The sequence below is a fragment of the Poecilia formosa genome, unplaced genomic scaffold (assembly GCF_000485575.1).
Source record: "Poecilia formosa unplaced genomic scaffold, Poecilia_formosa-5.1.2 Scaffold243, whole genome shotgun sequence".
In the NCBI taxonomy this organism is placed as follows: domain Eukaryota; kingdom Metazoa; phylum Chordata; class Actinopteri; order Cyprinodontiformes; family Poeciliidae; genus Poecilia; species Poecilia formosa.
Window position 1 is genome coordinate 723,018 of NW_006800182.1, and position 22,188 is coordinate 745,205.

Here is a 22,188-nt window from a genome sequence, read left to right on the forward strand (position 1 = left end):
TTCTTGCTCTGATGTCACTGAACTTATTTAAATAATGTATTATTTTAATTTTACTGTAAATCTTTTCTATCTTGTTTTTGTCCTCCGTAGGACACCATGGCAAAGCGAAACACAGTCATCGGCACGCCGTTCTGGATGGCTCCAGAGGTCATACAGGAGATTGGCTACAACTGTGTGGCTGACATCTGGTCATTGGGAATTACAGCCATAGAGATGGCTGAGGGCAAACCACCCTATGCTGACATTCACCCAATGAGGGTGAGGGTCCGTTGGTTTTCTAAATGTGAAGGAGGAAAAAGTTTAAACCTACAGTAATAATTGGAACACAGGCATTTTTTAATATTTATTTTGCATTTGAACTTAGCATGAGGCTTTGAATAGATTTCTTAATACCTAACAGTCTTTCTTCTTTCAGGCCATCTTCATGATTCCCACCAATCCTCCACCAACGTTTCGAAATCCAGATCAGTGGTCACCAGGTTTTCTAGACTTTATCAAAAAATGTTTGGTAAAAAACCCTGAAAACCGGGCAACAGCAACACAGCTGTTACAGGTAAAGTTATCTACTAATTGTTGCAGCATTCTAGGATCTGATGGAGTTATCCAAAGATATTGCATTGCTCATTAGCAGTAAAATGCATATTTGTCCTAGTTCTGATAATTTTCTTTCTGTTAAGTCATCTTGAAGTGGCTTAGTGAAATATGTTCAACCACTTTAGTTGCCCATATAATTTTGTATTTAACTTTTTGTAAATATTTTGTTTTGTGTAATCATGAATGTTTTCGTTAAACATCTTTAAGATTAAAAACAATGTATTTTTGCTTTCTACAATGACAATAAGTTCTTCCTATCCTTCAGGAAAACAAGCATTGGATGAATTTCGGACTTAATTATATGTTTTCGTCTTCGTTCCCCACAGCATCCTTTTATCAAATCAGCCAAACCCAATTCTGTCCTAAGAGCCTTGATACAAGATGCCATGGAGATCAAACTAAAGAGACAAGAGGAGGCGGAACAGAGAGAACAAGACGCTGAAGACGATAACAATTCGGTACAAGCTTTGGAAGAACTGGACTCTTTCTGTTTTTGCTTGATGGTTCTTTTAAATGCAGTAAAATGAACGTAGTTCCTGTTTATTTCAGGATGAGGATGAGGTTGACCAGGGGACGATGGTTCGGGCCGGAACAGGTGATTCTGGGACCATCCGGGCGGCTGGTTCTTTAGGAGGATCGCTTAGCGGTACGATGATCGAACACGAGGACACAGGAACCATGCAGTCGCAGCTTGGCACCATGGTCATCAACTCTGATGATGAGGAAGAGGCCGGTACCATGAAAAGTAAGTTTCTCTAAGCAAGTTGTACTAACATACTTAAAATAGTTTTATTTGGGTTCACCGTTAATTTAAAAAAAAAAAAGTTTGCATTTTTTGGAAATAATTTAAATTATACCATAATTTCATCAGTTAATCTAATCAAGAAACAAGGCAAAAAAATAAAATTATTTGAAATTTTTTCTTAAATCAGCACATATTCGCGTTCATAGAGATAGAGATACGAGTCCCTTTGCAGTACACTAAGGTCATTTATCCACCAGGGGGCGTAAAGTGCCCATGAACATTTTCCCAGTTGCTACTCTTCTTACAGGTAATTGGCCTATTATTGACATTTGCCACAAGACAATCTAATTACTTCTAAAAATGTTGGTTATGTTTTATTCACAAGGAAATGGTTTCCAGAATGATAATGATCCTGAAGGTTACTGTACTCTGTACTAGAGCTTTAGTGCTTTTTAGTTGTTAATGTTGTTTTTTTAAGTGCTTCTTTTTTTTATTTTACTAACTATAAAAACATGTTTTCTCTGGAACCTGAACCTTTATTTTTTTTGTTAACTTTTACTATTCCAGTCAGACTTGAACAAAGTTAGTTAAACACAAGAATATTGCATTCCAGCCTTTAAATTATCAATTTTCTTTTTATCCTAACATGTTCCGCCTGGATTACTGTATTTGGAGTCTGCGGTGTGGGAGTGGGAAGCATTAGATCTCTTGGGTACTTTTGGCAAGGAGGCTTTATAAGAGTTGCATTCTGTTTGTGTGTGCTGGGAGCTTGTGGGTGGACTTTTCATTTGTTTTTTATAGGCATAAAATTAACCCCAATGAGAGCATTGCACATGTGAATGTGTGCAGTTTGACTAACCTTGACTGGAGCAATGCAGGCTGTTGTCTTAAAAGCTCAGGTGTAAAGAAAAAAAAACATGTTATTGTAGAACTTAATGCTGTGATACAACAACCTCCTACACTACGTTCAATGAGACTTTTTTTATAATCCAGAGAAGCTTTGTAGCACTTACCATCATAAACAGAAATGTGCTTCATTTGGGTGAGTTGCAGAACCCCTCAGAAATGTTCAGAGGTGTTATGAGTCAATAACAGATAAACCCACCTCTCTAAAAATATTAATAAAGTCAGCTTTGACATCAGGACACGCATTATAGTCATGGTTAATGTGATTAAAAAAAAAACATTTTTTTATAAGAATTTCTATCAGAGTTCCTGTGCAGTCTTAAAGGCATTGAATTTTATTTCAGTACATTACTGAAATGGATATATGTAAAAAATTAAATGGAATATATACAAAAACATTTGTGTTCCAAGAGCTAATTCCTTGTTGTATTGTTTAAAAGTTTTGCCCTTTTTTTTCTCCCTTGTGCTTTTATTTTTTCTCCTTATTTAAATTTTAAAGTGAAAACAGATTTTTACAAAGTAAGTTTAATGAATTTAAAAGCTATTACATATTCTTGCCCTTTTACAGGGACTCGTCTAATTTAATACAGGTCTATTAAATTAATGACAGCAGTGTCACACTTGGTGAAACAGGCACTACCTGAGAATAACTGATGTGTATGAAGTGGTTGTGAAAACATCAGTTTATAATTTATCAGTATTGCTGCTCGACCATGAAGACAGAATGGAAAGCATGGTAGTGGTAGCATCATCCTCTGGGGCTTCTTCTCAGCTGATGTCCCTGAAAGGCTTGTAAAGATGATCACAGAAAAATATGACCAAATCCTAGAGGATAAACATGTGCATTTCATGCTTTGTCCCCAAGCAAACTGGCAGTCAAAGCTTAAGCTGTTTTGTGGAGGAATGGAGAGAAAAAAAAAATGCAGTGTTCACAGGTGCAAAGTTGCTTGGGACATATCTACACCAAGTACTTTAACACAAACCAGAAATGGTGAATATTCTTGCTGTCATTTAGTTATTTTTATATTCTTAATTAATGGATATTACTTTGTCAAAGTCTCTTTTATTCCTGTTTTATTTTGCACATTTTTTTTTCCCCAAAAACCAAGTTATTACATCAATATAATTTAATATCCAAGTGGTGGAGAATTTTTATAGGCACATAATACACGCTACTAATGCAAGATATTTTAGAAACAGTCATTTATGAGACCCAAATGTCAGTCCATTAAACACATGCCCATGTTTATTAAGGATTACCTCATCGAGGTTTCATGAACAATGACAAATCTTGAACTCACGCAAGCTCTACACACACAAGCACACACACCAGCTTCTCCAATCTGATTTCTTACCATTGCGTTAGTATGGATCCCTTCTACTTGCACTTTAAGCTGCATTAACACAGGAACATCTAGGAAACCATCCATCCATCCATCCATCCATGGATGGATGGATCTAGAAAATCATAATTACATTAAAAGGCTACATGCTGCCGTTGTTTTACTGTGTACATCTCTCTTTTTTGTGTCTGCAATCAAGGATGCTTCTTTATTTTATTTGTGTTAATGTTGTGTGTGCATTTGTCTCTGCCTGTTCACCAAACTAATGACTCTGATTTGATGGTGCCGGGCCACGGAGGTTTTAGAGGATTAGATCAGAGATCGATTTTCCCCTAATAGTACTAAAAATAAAAAGCCTTTTAATTTACACTGATTAGCTATTAACCCTCAGACCGATTCATAAAAAGTGTTTTGCCTCGTCATCCTGTAGGCTTGCTGCAAACCAGATTACCTCAAAATTAATTCCTAAAATCTGACATTCTTTTTTTTCAAACTCAATAATTTTACGTTTTCATTAAGAAGAATAATAGCCAAGCAAACCCCAAAGGTGCTATTTTAGGTGCTTTATGCTTTATAGTTTCAATTTAAATCTGTTTAAATACAAAATAATTTATTTAAATTAATTTTTTTAGTTCAGTTTAGTGAAACTACAATTTAATCTAGTATATCCAGTTACATAAATGGACTTTATTCAATTTGACTCTAATCCGTCACAAATAATTGGATCAGTCTTCTGTTTCTTTTTCATTTGCATCGGTCTCTCGAAAAGAGAATTAAATGGAGACAAATGATTTTCTGTGGCAGCCTTCAATGGAAATGCTGAAAGAGATCAATTTGTTGAAGACATGTACATTCACTATCTTGTTTTATGTCAAGACAAATGGCAATTGTGTAGCACAAGGCTAAATTGTATCTTAAAGCAGAAAAGTCATCTGTGATTTGTATTTTCATTTCAAATCTAAATCACAAGCCAGTGTAATCAACAAAAATCATTTTGTCTCAGTCAGCTTTCTAAGTATTGTCTTAATTTTAAGTAAAAAAAAACAAAATGTATTTTCAAGTTCAGTGTCGCTGTTATACTTTCATGGCATTAGCATTGCTAAATATTTTTCTTTTTTTCATAATCAAGATGGGCTCAAGCAAAAAGTCATTCCTGTATTTATATTCCTGTTATACAACAAATGTTGTAATACAGAGACATTTTTTCCCCCAATTGGAGACCGAAAAGTTCAAGCAAAGTTTTGTAAAATTTTGGGATTAAAGGAATCAATGTCTTCCTTACAACAGAGCTCCCCTAAAATGTCTGTTTGCTTCCCAAATTTAATTCTGGTCTCAGACTTTTGTGGTTTTTATTGGGAAAAGTATATTTCTTGCAGATGCACCAATATGAAAATTTGGGTTAATATCAATATCCAACATTATATTTGCTATGGCCAAACATAAATATTTACCAGTATTACTCATATATTATATGTATATATTCCCCCGCTCTTTTAACACCTTGTAAAAAAAAAAGAAAATAAAACCACAATCATGCACTGCATCACTATCACATGCCCAAATAAATAAAACACGACCAATCCCCTCCCCTTCAGGACGCACACATAAACGACAACAAGATGGACATAAACATCGGTTAACAATTTTACTTATTGCTCCGATATCAGTATGTTGTTAAATGAAGAACATTGAACAGTACTGATGTTATTGCTGTTGTGTTGTACATCCAAAATGTTTCATCTTCAAATTGAAATTTGGGTAGACGTTGTTTTTAGAATTATTCTTGGCTCATTCTGGCCTCATTCAAGCCCAATGCAACATGTGCTTTCCATCAACATTTTGGACACAGTTTGTTTCCAGGGCACTCAAAACAATTTTCATAGAACATTTTTTTAAGAAATATATGTTAAGTTATTATCATTTACTTACTATTACTATGGTTTTCTTACCATAAAATTCTTAAATGTATGTAAAACAGCCTCTACAACTTTTATGAATGTTCTTGCACAGAAACTGGTAAACACAAACTCCACAGTTAACTCAGTTGTTGCTGAAAATAACCCTGCCAATGCACCATGCAGGGGTTCTCATTAAAACGACTGTAAAGCATTATATGCTTCTCATCTCCAACAACTCCATGAAAGTTTAATGGGGTTAAATAAAAAGGTTGGCATGGACGATGGCAAAGTTTTCTATGGCTCTTATCTTGAAATGTTTCATTAAATGCTCTGAGGTAATTACAGTAGATGATGAACTTATTTTATAACGGCATGAAAGATGGACGAGTTTAGGGGTTTCTTTTATGTACAATAAAAGTGATCCATGTTGACATACTGTAACTATTGTGTCAGAAAAGGCTCAACAAACGAGCAGAAAGAGGGAAAAGTTATTTTGCTGGTTTGGCACAGCATTGTGCCAGTCTTTGAAAACCATGATTGCTCTAAATCACTGTGATTCTGCACCATTTTCTCAACAGAGTTCTTCAGTCATTTTGATGTTTTTGCTAGAGGAATCTTCTCCTTATGTCTCCACTGTTCCAAGTTTTCCTCACTGTATCAGTAATAAGACCCAAACTTCTTTGTAAAACTTTAAAAGGAAAGGATGCATTTAATACTGCTCACTAATTTGCTTCCCTCCACATTCAGTTGGCACAGAGAGGCAACAAAGCACAGCAGGTCACACTTTATAGGGCTAGGAAGCTGCGACTGAAAATATTTTGGACCAGTCAGATAATTGCTGAAGTTACCAAACAGCAGCAGATGGTGAACTAAAGTTAAAAAGATATTAGATCATAATTTTTTTACAGGGCTGACCTTCAGTTATCTGATTGTTTTAGGTGGGTGGGTGGCATCTCCATATCGGGAAAACTATGGAAAGCTTCCTTAACTTAGGACTTTTTTAAGCTCAGTGTCTGAGAATAAGTGAGAGAAGCTCTTGTCAGACAGCACAAGACCTCAGATGTTTTTTTGTTTTATATCCACATGAAAAACAGGCTTTGGATATATTTGGCAATAATATTGACTTTGTTCTGTTATATATTGAGCTGCTGTTATTAGTTCCTGATAGAACTGAGGATTTACAATTTTATAAAGCAGCAAAAGTTTAAAGAAATTTTAAATTATGCCAATTTAAATGCACTTTTGGTAGTCTCTTCTAGAATATTAGAGTTCCTCACCAATGGCTTTACAAATTAATTGCTGACAGATGCATAAAATGTTACAATACCTGTTTCAGCAAGTTGCAAAAAGTAGACATAGCCCCTTATAAGTCAATCTCCTTTTTTGTTTTGTTCATGTGGTTTCTAGGGTTTTAGGGGATGCATTTGATTTTGTTCCAAAATAAAGTTTTAATTTTGTCTTGAATGTTTCATAAATGTTTGTAGTGTGGTTTTGCACACCTGAGTTTAGATTACATTAAGATTAATCATGTACTGTATATGGTCTTTTTTATTTCAGCTGTGTATGGTGACTCTTTGATATTTCTATCACTTTGAAAATAGTTGTTCAGGTTCAAATGGGATTGCTTTTAGCGTAATGAAAGAATCTTTGCAACGTTGTTTTCTGATAACACATATTCAGCAGACGCATTTTAAAAGCACCAGGTTGCTTAGTTGTATTTGTACTGTGAATATTTATTTAATACATTTAAATTAGACTTGACTGCCACTGTGTGATAAAGGACTGGCATTTCCCATAATGATAAAGTGCAACCTGGAGTAAACAAGAGATTCTTCAGAATTTATTTTAGATTCAATCAGCAGAATGCCTCGATGTATTATTGTTAGTCTTGTAATTAAAAGCTGAGCATCTTTCCGGGCCATGAGCTAGTTGAGTGTTGAATCATTAAAATGACTGAATTAAGATTATGGCTTTCAAAGTACTAATTTTCCATTTCTTTAATTGCAGTATTGATCACAAATCTGGTTAAATGCACATTAAACTACCTGCAATTGTGAGTTTTTATGTTTTCCTGGTCTTCCCAGTGGGATAATTCTATGTTGAAAGGTTCATAATAAATCATGCTTTTGTGAAATTAAATATTTAATTAAGTCAAAAGGATTTCCAATGAAAACTCCAAATTAGTTTTCACACCATTGTGGCTGTTGTTTCTTTCTGATGATTGCAGGCTGTGGGAGTTTTCCCTCGATAACACCACAGCTTATTAAAGCCATGAATCCAACTCTGAACTACACTCACTGATTTGCTCCACTGGTGCACTCACATGAGTAAAATTTGTGACACACAGTTAGTGTAGCTGTTTCAACTCCCATACAACCACAGAAACTTATATAGATGCATCCGTGTTGGTTAATATATTCTACAACGCATGATTACATGGGATTCATCCCATTTGCACACTTTTATGCAAGTTCAAATCAAATTTTATTGACATTTACACTTATTCAGACTTATTTTTCTCCCCACATAAGTGTGGTTTTTTTGTTTGTTTTGTTTTTTGCTTCCATCTTATAGTTACTTTTTTGGAAAAAAAAATAATGCATTGCTTTAAAATGCACACATCACCACAATATGTACAACCTACAGGCATTAAAATAGGCACCAATCAATGTTGGCCATTATTTAACATATTGATATTATCAAGCAATGTTCTGTCTTCTTTTTTGTTTGTTTTTGTTCACAACTGTTCAGTTGCTATGTGTGCGTTGCAAAAATTAGGTTATTAATAATAAAATGCTATAACTAGCTGGCTTTTCTATCCTGCAGTTCATTCATGGACATACTATGGATTTATTAGTTTTATCTGGTTTACACTGACAGGATATTTTTTTTATTGAAGCAGTGATTTGTTTGTTCAACATAATTGTTGTTTTTAAAGCTTAAAGGTTTGGTTTTCCCCCACATTATCACATTTGTCGTGATACTTTATGGTTCAGTTTATTGCTGCTTTAATAATTTAGCATCTAATTGATCCCTGTGAAGGTAAATTGTCGTAAGTAGGAGCATTAATGCTGGCTTGGTGAGCAGTAACCTGCAGCAGTTCCCTTTATCAAGGGATTAGGGGAATTGCATACAAGAGTTATGCATGCACTTAAAAGTATCAAAACTGTGAGCATTGTGCTGGCCTCATTTGTACGCCGATTCCAGCTCTAGGATGTAACTGTATAGTGTTTTATTTTATGTTTTATTATTTTTGTATATCCATGAATAAGCGTGTTTTTCTACATGATTGGGGCGATAAACTTGGTGAAAAGTATTAATTTAATCAAGTTTAATAACATGAGCTGACGTAGGATAATCATCCTACATTAAAAACAATACAATGTAGAAAATTACTTAAGTGGATGCTATGTTCTGTGACATAGAAGTCAAATAAATCAAATAGTCAAATAAATTGTTTTATAACAGAAACGTTGCTATAATCATTAAGATTTAAAAAATAATTATTGGAGCAGAGTGAAAGTCTCAATCATTCTGTTTGAGACAATACAGAAAAGTATTGTCTTATTTCACTGCATCCAGATATCCCAAATTCACCTACTGTTAAATCCACTCTTACTTCACAACAATGTGATTTTTTTTATTTTATTTTTTTTTTGCCTTGTTCAGCAACAGTAACCACATCTTATGATTGAATTAGCATCTGAGCTTTAAGTTTGAATCAAATCCTCTTAAACCAGTTCTGTTGCCTAATGTAACCTTTTTTTTTTTTTTTCTTTCCAGATTTCCATTATGCTAATGATGCAAACCAGAAAGCATGTGTTGAAATGTGCTACACAGTTAAATAAATGTTGTCTTGGTTGTGTGCCGTACAGGGAGAGACGAGACGATGCAGCCAGCCAAACCGTCCTTCCTGGAGTACTTTGAGCAGAAAGAGAAGGAGGTAAACAATCACATTGATGGAGGACGCCGTGGAGAAAACAACGCAGACAACCGCAAACTCCCTGGTGAAGGAGATCTTGAAGTGGTAAGTATGAAACCGATTCTTCAAACTGCTGAGAGAGAAGGGGGATAAACATGGTGTTTGTTGTAACTTTATCAAGCACTCGGTGTCCTGTGGGGCAGCGGTGTTCTCCAGCTGATGGGTATCTGGTTGTGCTTTTACGATGCTGTAACTCAGTCTAGGAGGAATTCAAAAAGTGCAATCTGCTCCATTTTTGGAAGTTTTTTGCTTCCACAACTTGCTGTGTGTCTGCACTGAATTTACAAAGCATATTACACCAAATGCATATAGGAGCAAACATACCCATCAAAATGAAGGGAATTATTTTTGCATCTCAAGAAATTTGCTCAGGTTGTAATTGTCAAAAATACCAATAAATGTGCACAGGCATTCCTTTACACAATACCTCATTTAAATGTGGGCAAGCTTTATGTGCAGAGAAACATCTTTTATAAGCAGATCTACATTTCTGCCCAGTTACAGAAATAAACACATGTGCTATCTCACTTTTACTACTCACCCATATGTTTGCAGATATTCCCAACAGTATTGGGAAACTTTTAAGTTACATCTGTGGTTCAGTATAGTGTGAAACATATCCTGAGGTCCAACACCAGCTGTATGTGCCTCATATCCAGTCACCCAGTACTTCGTTTGTGCTTTTGATTCTAGACTTTAAACCGAACATCTGCTTCAGCGCTCATTAACTCGTTCTGCCTTTGGATGGCCTCTCACTGGGTCCAATTAATGAAAGCAATATGTTGGAGTTAATCTGATTAAGACTGCAAATAAATTTACTACAATACAAACAGCAGTTTCATAGAATGCCAGTTTTGTCCTGTCTTAGAGAAATGTTCACATTTTAATTACAGTATCACATCCTGTTGGTGTTTTCTCTGGCACCAGACAAAACAAACAGCTTTAGGCTTACTTAAAAAAAAAAAAAAAATGTTAGAAAAGAGCTTTTAGTTTGGTTGTTAAGCTCCGTGCTTAGAGATTCAATACAACTTTGGATGGCAGGAGGATGCATTAGATTGTAAAGCTGCTGTGACTCATTACTCTTTTCTGCAAAATGTAAACAAATGTTGAATAATCTATTTGCCACACATGTAAGGAATATAATGTGAATATTGTTTTATTATTGTATAAACAAAGCATCTGTCAGATACTCTTTGCATTAAGTAGGAAATCGTCCCAATAATTTATAGACATTTTTATTATACTTTGTATCTTATAAACAACTTACTGTCCCATGAAAAAAATATATATGTAGTTGGCATTGGGAAAAAATCAGAGGACCTAACATTTTTTCACAAATTTTTTACAAACATTCCTGACAGCTTCTTAATTTTTATCAGCTNTAAAGGTCTTTACAGATAAGAGCAACAAAGGAAATGTCCTGAATAAAGTCTTTGTTTGCAGGTCATATGGTTGTGTATTTAAGGCCAACCACAAAGAAACAGGAGAGATTGTAGCCATCAAACAAGTTCCTGTAGAGTCTGATCTTCAGGAGATCCTCAAAGAAATCACCATCATGCAGCAATGCAACAGGTACGCATACAATGGATTGTGTGTTTCACTGAATTAGTAACAGCATCACCTCTGTGATGTAGAGATACTTAATGAGATGTCCTGTTTAGATAAAACACTTAGATTATAGTCTGTACGTATAAACAAAAGTCTGACAGCCACATCTCTGTGTTCAGTCCCCATGTGGTGCGGTACTATGGCAGCTACTTCAAAAACCGTGACTTGTGGATCGTCATGGAATATTGTGGTGGTGGATCAGTGTCTGACATCGTCCGAATACGTAACAAGACGGTAATGTAACACTGGAGCGTTCACGCATACACACACACACACAAACACACACGCCTCGGTTTTCTTTGTGCAACGAAAAGTGGGCAGTAGTCTGCATCAAGTATCGGAGAGTAAAGAATGGATGTTTCACGCTGTTAGGATTTTAATGACTTAATTTAGAAAGATTTTTTTTTATCTCCTCAGAAGCCCATTTTAATATTTAAAGGGACGGTATTATATACTGTATTTTCCAGGTACATAATCAGTTGTTGTAAAAATGTATATGTTGCATAATTTGAGCTAGTTAAAGCAAAATTGATGTCACTTAAGGAGTTTTGGGTGTAACATATTTACAGATAAAAATGATTTTTAATCATAAATGAAAAGTAATTTTCATGTATTATAGAGTTTTGGCTTAGATACTGCCCTGTCTGTTTTCTTTTAGCAAATTTTTTTTTGAGTCTGTATATATCGGTTAAAAATTAATCAATTACTAAATTAGTTGACAATAATTAATTCATCACAATTAATCTAATTGTTTCAGGCCTGCTTGTAATCACTCTTTCTTTGTGTGTGTGTGTTTGTGTACTTATGCTTTATAGCTAACAGAAGATGAGATTGCCACTGTCCTCCATTCAACTTTGAAGGGTCTGGAGTATCTTCATTTCATGAGGAAAATCCACAGAGACATCAAAGCAGGCAACATCCTGCTGAACACAGAAGGTCAAGCCAAACTGGCTGACTTTGGAGTTGCTGGACAGCTAACAGTAAGCAGAAGCCCAAAATCATAATCAAATTAATCATATATTTAACATTAGTTGAAAAAATTTATAAAGAAAATTAGACAAAATAAAAAATAAGTTGTTTAAATAGAAAAATGCTTGTAGGGTTAGGGCAATAGTGTGTAGTTTAAAACTATATGATATGTAATTAGACATAATGTATTTGGACATCATAGGTGATTATGATTCTTGCTCTGATGTCACTGAACTTATTTAAATAATGTATTATTTTAATTTTACTGTAAATCTTTTCTATCTTGTTTTTGTCCTCCATAGGACACCATGGCAAAGCGAAACACAGTCATCGGCACGCCGTTCTGGATGGCTCCAGAGGTCATACAGGAGATTGGCTACAACTGTGTGGCTGACATCTGGTCATTGGGAATTACAGCCATAGAGATGGCTGAGGGCAAACCACCCTATGCTGACATTCACCCAATGAGGGTGAGGGTCCGTTGGTTTTCTAAATGTGAAGGAGGAAAAAGTTTAAACCTACAGTAATAATTGGAACACAGGCATTTTTTAATATTTATTTTGCATTTGAACTTCGCATGAGGCTTTGAATCGATTTCTTAATACCTAACAGTCTTTCTTCTTTCAGGCCATCTTCATGATTCCCACCAATCCTCCACCAACGTTTCGAAATCCAGATCAGTGGTCACCAGGTTTTCTAGACTTTATCAAAAAATGTTTGGTAAAAAACCCTGAAAACCGGGCAACAGCAACACAGCTGTTACAGGTAAAGTTATCTACTAATTGTTGCAGCATTCTAGGATCTGATGGAGTTATCCAAAGATATTGCATTGCTCATTAGCAGTAAAATGCATATTTGTCCTAGTTCTGATAATTTTCTTTCTGTTAAGTCATCTTGAAGTGGCTTAGTGAAATATGTTCAACCACTTTAGTTGCCCATATAATTTTGTATTTAACTTTTTGTAAATATTTTGTTTTGTGTAATCATGAATGTTTTCGTTAAACATCTTTAAGATTAAAAACAATGTATTTTTGCTTTCTACAATGACAATAAGTTCTTCCTATCCTTCAGGAAAACAAGCATTGGATGAATTTCGGACTTAATTATATGTTTTCGTCTTCGTTCCCCACAGCATCCTTTTATCAAATCAGCCAAACCCAATTCTGTCCTAAGAGCCTTGATACAAGATGCCATGGAGATCAAACTAAAGAGACAAGAGGAGGCGGAACAGAGAGAACAAGACGCTGAAGACGATAACAATTCGGTACAAGCTTTGGAAGAACTGGACTCTTTCTGTTTTTGCTTGATGGTTCTTTTAAATGCAGTAAAATGAACGTAGTTCCTGTTTATTTCAGGATGAGGATGAGGTTGACCAGGGGACGATGGTTCGGGCCGGAACAGGTGATTCTGGGACCATCCGGGCGGCTGGTTCTTTAGGAGGATCGCTTAGCGGTACGATGATCGAACACGAGGACACAGGAACCATGCAGTCGCAGCTTGGCACCATGGTCATCAACTCTGATGATGAGGAAGAGGCCGGTACCATGAAAAGTAAGTTTCTCTAAGCAAGTTGTACTAACATACTTAAAATAGTTTTATTTGGGTTCACCGTTAATTTAAAAAAAAAAAAGTTTGCATTTTTTGGAAATAATTTAAATTATACCATAATTTCATCAGTTAATCTAATCAAGAAACAAGGCAAAAAAATAAAATTATTTGAAATTTTTTCTTAAATCAGCACATATTCGCGTTCATAGAGATAGAGATACGAGTCCCTTTGCAGTACACTAAGGTCATTTATCCACCAGGGGGCGTAAAGTGCCCATGAACATTTTCCCAGTTGCTACTCTTCTTACAGGTAATTGGCCTATTATTGACATTTGCCACAAGACAATCTAATTACTTCTAAAAATGTTGGTTATGTTTTATTCACAAGGAAATGGTTTCCAGAATGATAATGATCCTGAAGGTTACTGTACTCTGTACTAGAGCTTTAGTGCTTTTTAGTTGTTAATGTTGTTTTTTTAAGTGCTTCTTTTTTTTATTTTACTAACTATAAAAACATGTTTTCTCTGGAACCTGAACCTTTATTTTTTTTGTTAACTTTTACTATTCCAGTCAGACTTGAACAAAGTTAGTTAAACACAAGAATATTGCATTCCAGCCTTTAAATTATCAATTTTCTTTTTATCCTAACATGTTCCGCCTGGATTACTGTATTTGGAGTCTGCGGTGTGGGAGTGGGAAGCATTAGATCTCTTGGGTACTTTTGGCAAGGAGGCTTTATAAGAGTTGCATTCTGTTTGTGTGTGCTGGGAGCTTGTGGGTGGACTTTTCATTTGTTTTTTATAGGCATAAAATTAACCCCAATGAGAGCATTGCACATGTGAATGTGTGCAGTTTGACTAACCTTGACAGCAGCAATGCACGATGTTGTCTTAAAAGCTCAGGTGTAAAGAAAAAAAAACATGTTATTGTAGAACTTAATGCTGTGATACAACAACCTCCTACACTACGTTCAATGAGACTTTTTTTATAATCCAGAGAAGCTTTGTAGCACTTACCATCATAAACAGAAATGTGCTTCATTTGGGTGAGTTGCAGAACCCCTCAGAAATGTTCAGAGGTGTTATGAGTCAATAACAGATAAACCCACCTCTCTAAAAATATTAATAAAGTCAGCTTTGACATCAGGACACGCATTATAGTCATGGTTAATGTGATTAAAAAAAAAACATTTTTTTATAAGAATTTCTATCAGAGTTCCTGTGCAGTCTTAAAGGCATTGAATTTTATTTCAGTACATTACTGAAATGGATATATGTAAAAAATTAAATGGAATATATACAAAAACATTTGTGTTCCAAGAGCTAATTCCTTGTTGTATTGTTTAAAAGTTTTGCCCTTTTTTTTCTCCCTTGTGCTTTTATTTTTTCTCCTTATTTAAATTTTAAAGTGAAAACAGATTTTTACAAAGTAAGTTTAATGAATTTAAAAGCTATTACATATTCTTGCCCTTTTACAGGGACTCGTCTAATTTAATACAGGTCTATTAAATTAATGACAGCAGTGTCACACTTGGTGAAACAGGCACTACCTGAGAATAACTGATGTGTATGAAGTGGTTGTGAAAACATCAGTTTATAATTTATCAGTATTGCTGCTCGACCATGAAGACAGAATGGAAAGCATGGTAGTGGTAGCATCATCCTCTGGGGCTTCTTCTCAGCTGATGTCCCTGAAAGGCTTGTAAAGATGATCACAGAAAAATATGACCAAATCCTAGAGGATAAACATGTGCATTTCATGCTTTGTCCCCAAGCAAACTGGCAGTCAAAGCTTAAGCTGTTTTGTGGAGGAATGGAGAGAAAAAAAAAATGCAGTGTTCACAGGTGCAAAGTTGCTTGGGACATATCTACACCAAGTACTTTAACACAAACCAGAAATGGTGAATATTCTTGCTGTCATTTAGTTATTTTTATATTCTTAATTAATGGATATTACTTTGTCAAAGTCTCTTTTATTCCTGTTTTATTTTGCACATTTTTTTTTCCCCAAAAACCAAGTTATTACATCAATATAATTTAATATCCAAGTGGTGGAGAATTTTTATAGGCACATAATACACGCTACTAATGCAAGATATTTTAGAAACAGTCATTTATGAGACCCAAATGTCAGTCCATTAAACACATGCCCATGTTTATTAAGGATTACCTCATCGAGGTTTCATGAACAATGACAAATCTTGAACTCACGCAAGCTCTACACACACAAGCACACACACCAGCTTCTCCAATCTGATTTCTTACCATTGCGTTAGTATGGATCCCTTCTACTTGCACTTTAAGCTGCATTAACACAGGAACATCTAGGAAACCATCCATCCATCCATCCATCCATGGATGGATGGATCTAGAAAATCATAATTACATTAAAAGGCTACATGCTGCCGTTGTTTTACTGTGTACATCTCTCTTTTTTGTGTCTGCAATCAAGGATGCTTCTTTATTTTATTTGTGTTAATGTTGTGTGTGCATTTGTCTCTGCCTGTTCACCAAACTAATGACTCTGATTTGATGGTGCCGGGCCACGGAGGTTTTAGAGGATTAGATCAGAGATCGATTTTCCCCTAATAGTACTAAAAATAAAAAGCCTTTTAATTTACACTGATTAGCTATTAACCCTCAGACCGATTCATAAAAAGTGTTTTGCCTCGTCATCCTGTAGGCTTGCTGCAAACCAGATTACCTCAAAATTAATTCCTAAAATCTGACATTCTTTTTTTTCAAACTCAATAATTTTACGTTTTCATTAAGAAGAATAATAGCCAAGCAAACCCCAAAGGTGCTATTTTAGGTGCTTTATGCTTTATAGTTTCAATTTAAATCTGTTTAAATACAAAATAATTTATTTAAATTAATTTTTTTAGTTCAGTTTAGTGAAACTACAATTTAATCTAGTATATCCAGTTACATAAATGGACTTTATTCAATTTGACTCTAATCCGTCACAAATAATTGGATCAGTCTTCTGTTTCTTTTTCATTTGCATCGGTCTCTCGAAAAGAGAATTAAATGGAGACAAATGATTTTCTGTGGCAGCCTTCAATGGAAATGCTGAAAGAGATCAATTTGTTGAAGACATGTACATTCACTATCTTGTTTTATGTCAAGACAAATGGCAATTGTGTAGCACAAGGCTAAATTGTATCTTAAAGCAGAAAAGTCATCTGTGATTTGTATTTTCATTTCAAATCTAAATCACAAGCCAGTGTAATCAACAAAAATCATTTTGTCTCAGTCAGCTTTCTAAGTATTGTCTTAATTTTAAGTAAAAAAAAACAAAATGTATTTTCAAGTTCAGTGTCGCTGTTATACTTTCATGGCATTAGCATTGCTAAATATTTTTCTTTTTTTCATAATCAAGATGGGCTCAAGCAAAAAGTCATTCCTGTATTTATATTCCTGTTATACAACAAATGTTGTAATACAGAGACATTTTTTCCCCCAATTGGAGACCGAAAAGTTCAAGCAAAGTTTTGTAAAATTTTGGGATTAAAGGAATCAATGTCTTCCTTACAACAGAGCTCCCCTAAAATGTCTGTTTGCTTCCCAAATTTAATTCTGGTCTCAGACTTTTGTGGTTTTTATTGGGAAAAGTATATTTCTTGCAGATGCACCAATATGAAAATTTGGGTTAATATCAATATCCAACATTATATTTGCTATGGCCAAACATAAATATTTACCAGTATTACTCATATATTATATGTATATATTCCCCCGCTCTTTTAACACCTTGTAAAAAAAAAAGAAAATAAAACCACAATCATGCACTGCATCACTATCACATGCCCAAATAAATAAAACACGACCAATCCCCTCCCCTTCAGGACGCACACATAAACGACAACAAGATGGACATAAACATCGGTTAACAATTTTACTTATTGCTCCGATATCAGTATGTTGTTAAATGAAGAACATTGAACAGTACTGATGTTATTGCTGTTGTGTTGTACATCCAAAATGTTTCATCTTCAAATTGAAATTTGGGTAGACGTTGTTTTTAGAATTATTCTTGGCTCATTCTGGCCTCATTCAAGCCCAATGCAACATGTGCTTTCCATCAACATTTTGGACACAGTTTGTTTCCAGGGCACTCAAAACAATTTTCATAGAACATTTTTTTAAGAAATATATGTTAAGTTATTATCATTTACTTACTATTACTATGGTTTTCTTACCATAAAATTCTTAAATGTATGTAAAACAGCCTCTACAACTTTTATGAATGTTCTTGCACAGAAACTGGTAAACACAAACTCCACAGTTAACTCAGTTGTTGCTGAAAATAACCCTGCCAATGCACCATGCAGGGGTTCTCATTAAAACGACTGTAAAGCATTATATGCTTCTCATCTCCAACAACTCCATGAAAGTTTAATGGGGTTAAATAAAAAGGTTGGCATGGACGATGGCAAAGTTTTCTATGGCTCTTATCTTGAAATGTTTCATTAAATGCTCTGAGGTAATTACAGTAGATGATGAACTTATTTTATAACGGCATGAAAGATGGACGAGTTTAGGGGTTTCTTTTATGTACAATAAAAGTGATCCATGTTGACATACTGTAACTATTGTCAGAAAAGGCTCAACAAACGAGCAGAAAGAGGGAAAAGTTTTTTTGCTGGTTTGGCACAGCATTGTGCCAGTCTTTGAAAACCATTTTGTTGTACATGATTGCTCTAAATCACTTTGATTCTGCACCATTTTCTCACCAGAGTTCTTCAGTCATTTTGATGTTTTTGCTAGAGGAATCTTCTCCTTATGTCTCCACTGTTCCAAGTTTTCCTCACTGTATCAGTAATAAGACCCAAACTTCTTTGTAAAACTTTAAAAGGAAAGGATGCATTTAATACTGCTCACTAATTTGCTTCCCTCCACATTCAGTTGGCACAGAGAGGCAACAAAGCACAGCAGGTCACACTTTATAGGGCTAGGAAGCTGCGACTGAAAATATTTTGGACCAGTCAGATAATTGCTGAAGTTACCAAACAGCAGCAGATGGTGAACTAAAGTTAAAAAGATATTAGATCATAATTTTTTTACAGGGCTGACCTTCAGTTATCTGATTGTTTTAGGTGGGTGGGTGGCATCTCCATATCGGGAAAACTATGGAAAGCTTCCTTAACTTAGGACTTTTTTAAGCTCAGTGTCTGAGAATAAGTGAGAGAAGCTCTTGTCAGACAGCACAAGACCTCAGATGTTTTTTTGTTTTATATCCACATGAAAAACAGGCTTTGGATATATTTGGCAATAATATTGACTTTGTTCTGTTATATATTGAGCTGCTGTTATTAGTTCCTGATAGAACTGAGGATTTACAATTTTATAAAGCAGCAAAAGTTTAAAGAAATTTTAAATTATGCCAATTTAAATGCACTTTTGGTAGTCTCTTCTAGAATATTAGAGTTCCTCACCAATGGCTTTACAAATTAATTGCTGACAGATGCATAAAATGTTACAATACCTGTTTCAGCAAGTTGCAAAAAGTAGACATAGCCCCTTATAAGTCAATCTCCTTTTTTGTTTTGTTCATGTGGTTTCTAGGGTTTTAGGGGATGCATTTGATTTTGTTCCAAAATAAAGTTTTAATTTTGTCTTGAATGTTTCATAAATGTTTGTAGTGTGGTTTTGCACACCTGAGTTTAGATTACATTAAGATTAATCATGTACTGTATATGGTCTTTTTTATTTCAGCTGTGTATGGTGACTCTTTGATATTTCTATCACTTTGAAAATAGTTGTTCAGGTTCAAATGGGATTGCTTTTAGCGTAATGAAAGAATCTTTGCAACGTTGTTTTCTGATAACACATATTCAGCAGACGCATTTTAAAAGCACCAGGTTGCTTAGTTGTATTTGTACTGTGAATATTTATTTAATACATTTAAATTAGACTTGACTGCCACTGTGTGATAAAGGACTGGCATTTCCCATAATGATAAAGTGCAACCTGGAGTAAACAAGAGATTCTTCAGAATTTATTTTAGATTCAATCAGCAGAATGCCTCGATGTATTATTGTTAGTCTTGTAATTAAAAGCTGAGCATCTTTCCGGGCCATGAGCTAGTTGAGTGTTGAATCATTAAAATGACTGAATTAAGATTATGGCTTTCAAAGTACTAATTTTCCATTTCTTTAATTGCAGTATTGATCACAAATCTGGTTAAATGCACATTAAACTACCTGCAATTGTGAGTTTTTATGTTTTCCTGGTCTTCCCAGTGGGATAATTCTATGTTGAAAGGTTCATAATAAATCATGCTTTTGTGAAATTAAATATTTAATTAAGTCAAAAGGATTTCCAATGAAAACTCCAAATTAGTTTTCACACCATTGTGGCTGTTGTTTCTTTCTGATGATTGCAGGCTGTGGGAGTTTTCCCTCGATAACACCACAGCTTATTAAAGCCATGAATCCAACTCTGAACTACACTCACTGATTTGCTCCACTGGTGCACTCACATGAGTAAAATTTGTGACACACAGTTAGTGTAGCTGTTTCAACTCCCATACAACCACAGAAACTTATATAGATGCATCCGTGTTGGTTAATATATTCTACAACGCATGATTACATGGGATTCATCCCATTTGCACACTTTTATGCAAGTTCAAATCAAATTTTATTGACATTTACACTTATTCAGACTTATTTTTCTCCCCACATAAGTGTGTTTTTTTTTTTTTATGTTTGTTTGTTTTGTTTTGTTTTTTGCTTCCATCTTATAGTTACTTTTTTGGAAAAAAAATAAATAAATAATGCATTGCTTTAAAATGCACACATCACCACAATATGTACAACCTACAGGCATTAAAATAGGCACCAATCAATGTTGGCCATTATTTAACATATTGATATTATCAAGCAATGTTCTGTCTTCTTTTTTGTTTGTTTTTGTTCACAACTGTTCAGTTGCTATGTGTGCGTTGCAAAAATTAGGTTATTAATAATAAAATGCTATAACTAGCTGGCTTTTCTATCCTGCAGTTCATTCATGGACATACTATGGATTTATTAGTTTTATCTGGTTTACACTGACAGGATATTTTTTTTATTGAAGCAGTGATTTGTTTGTTCAACATAATTGTTGTTTTTAAAGCTTAAAGGTTTGGTTTTCCCCCACATTATCACATTTGTCGTGATACTTTATGGTTCAGTTTATTGCTGCTTTAATAATTTAGCATCTAATTGATCCCTGTGAAGGTAAATTGTCGTAAGTAGGAGCATTAATGCTGGCTTGGTGAGCAGTAACCTGCAGCAGTTCCCTTTATCAAGGGATTAGGGGAATTGCATACAAGAGTTATGCATGCACTTAAAAGTATCAAAACTGTGAGCATTGTGCTGGCCTCATTTGTACGCCGATTCCAGCTCTAGGATGTAACTGTATAGTGTTTTATTTTATGTTTTATTATTTTTGTATATCCATGAATAAGCGTGTTTTTCTACATGATTGGGGCGATAAACTTGGTGAAAAGTATTAATTTAATCAAGTTTAATAACATGAGCTGACGTAGGATAATCATCCTACATTAAAAACAATACAATGTAGAAAATTACTTAAGTGGATGCTATGTTCTGTGACATAGAAGTCAAATAAATCAAATAGTCAAATAAATTGTTTTATAACAGAAACGTTGCTATAATCATTAAGATTTAAAAAATAATTATTGGAGCAGAGTGAAAGTCTCAATCATTCTGTTTGAGACAATACAGAAAAGTATTGTCTTATTTCACTGCATCCAGATATCCCAAATTCACCTACTGTTAAATCCACTCTTACTTCACAACAATGTGATTTTTTTTATTTTATTTTTTTTTTGCCTTGTTCAGCAACAGTAACCACATCTTATGATTGAATTAGCATCTGAGCTTTAAGTTTGAATCAAATCCTCTTAAACCAGTTCTGTTGCCTAATGTAACCTTTTTTTTTTTTTTTCTTTCCAGATTTCCATTATGCTAATGATGCAAACCAGAAAGCATGTGTTGAAATGTGCTACACAGTTAAATAAATGTTGTCTTGGTTGTGTGCCGTACAGGGAGAGACGAGACGATGCAGCCAGCCAAACCGTCCTTCCTGGAGTACTTTGAGCAGAAAGAGAAGGAGGTAAACAATCACATTGATGGAGGACGCCGTGGAGAAAACAACGCAGACAACCGCAAACTCCCTGGTGAAGGAGATCTTGAAGTGGTAAGTATGAAACTGATTCTTCAAACTGCTGAGAGAGAAGGGGGATAAACATGGTGTTTGTTGTAACTTTATCAAGCACTCGGTGTCCTGTGGGGCAGCGGTGTTCTCCAGCTGATGGGTATCTGGTTGTGCTTTTACGACGCTGTAACTCAGTCTAGGAGGAATTCAAAAAGTGCAATCTGCTCCATTTTTGGAAGTTTTTTGCTTCCACAACTTGCTGTGTGTCTGCACTGAATTCACAAAGCATATTACACCAAATGCATATAGGAGCAAACATACCCATCAAAATGAAGGGAATTATTTTTGCATCTCAAGAAATTTGCTCAGGTTGTAATTGTCAAAAATACCAATAAATGTGCACAGGCATTCCTTTACACAATACCTC

General features: G+C 34.8%; 1 protein-coding gene across 2 annotated transcripts in view; it reads left to right on the top strand.

The window, feature by feature from the left end:
- LOC103150146 (serine/threonine-protein kinase 4-like) overlaps positions 1-22,188 on the top strand; it is a 39,038-nt gene that overhangs the window by 7,606 nt on the left and 9,244 nt on the right. Inside the window, exons 3-10 of one of the 2 annotated variants that reach the window (XM_007569627.2) lie at positions 10,912-11,040; positions 11,196-11,310; positions 11,892-12,056; positions 12,348-12,515; positions 12,673-12,810; positions 13,178-13,309; positions 13,401-13,596; positions 21,652-21,803. In XM_007569627.2, coding sequence (XP_007569689.1) covers positions 10,912-11,040; positions 11,196-11,310; positions 11,892-12,056; positions 12,348-12,515; positions 12,673-12,810; positions 13,178-13,309; positions 13,401-13,596; positions 21,652-21,803 — 1,195 coding nt within the window. Of the gene's footprint in view, positions 1-90; positions 259-415; positions 554-920; positions 1,053-1,143; positions 1,340-9,361; positions 9,585-10,911; positions 11,041-11,195; positions 11,311-11,891; positions 12,057-12,347; positions 12,516-12,672; positions 12,811-13,177; positions 13,310-13,400; positions 13,597-21,651; positions 21,804-22,188 lie in introns of those variants that run through there. The other variant, XM_007569628.2, reaches the window with a different exon arrangement.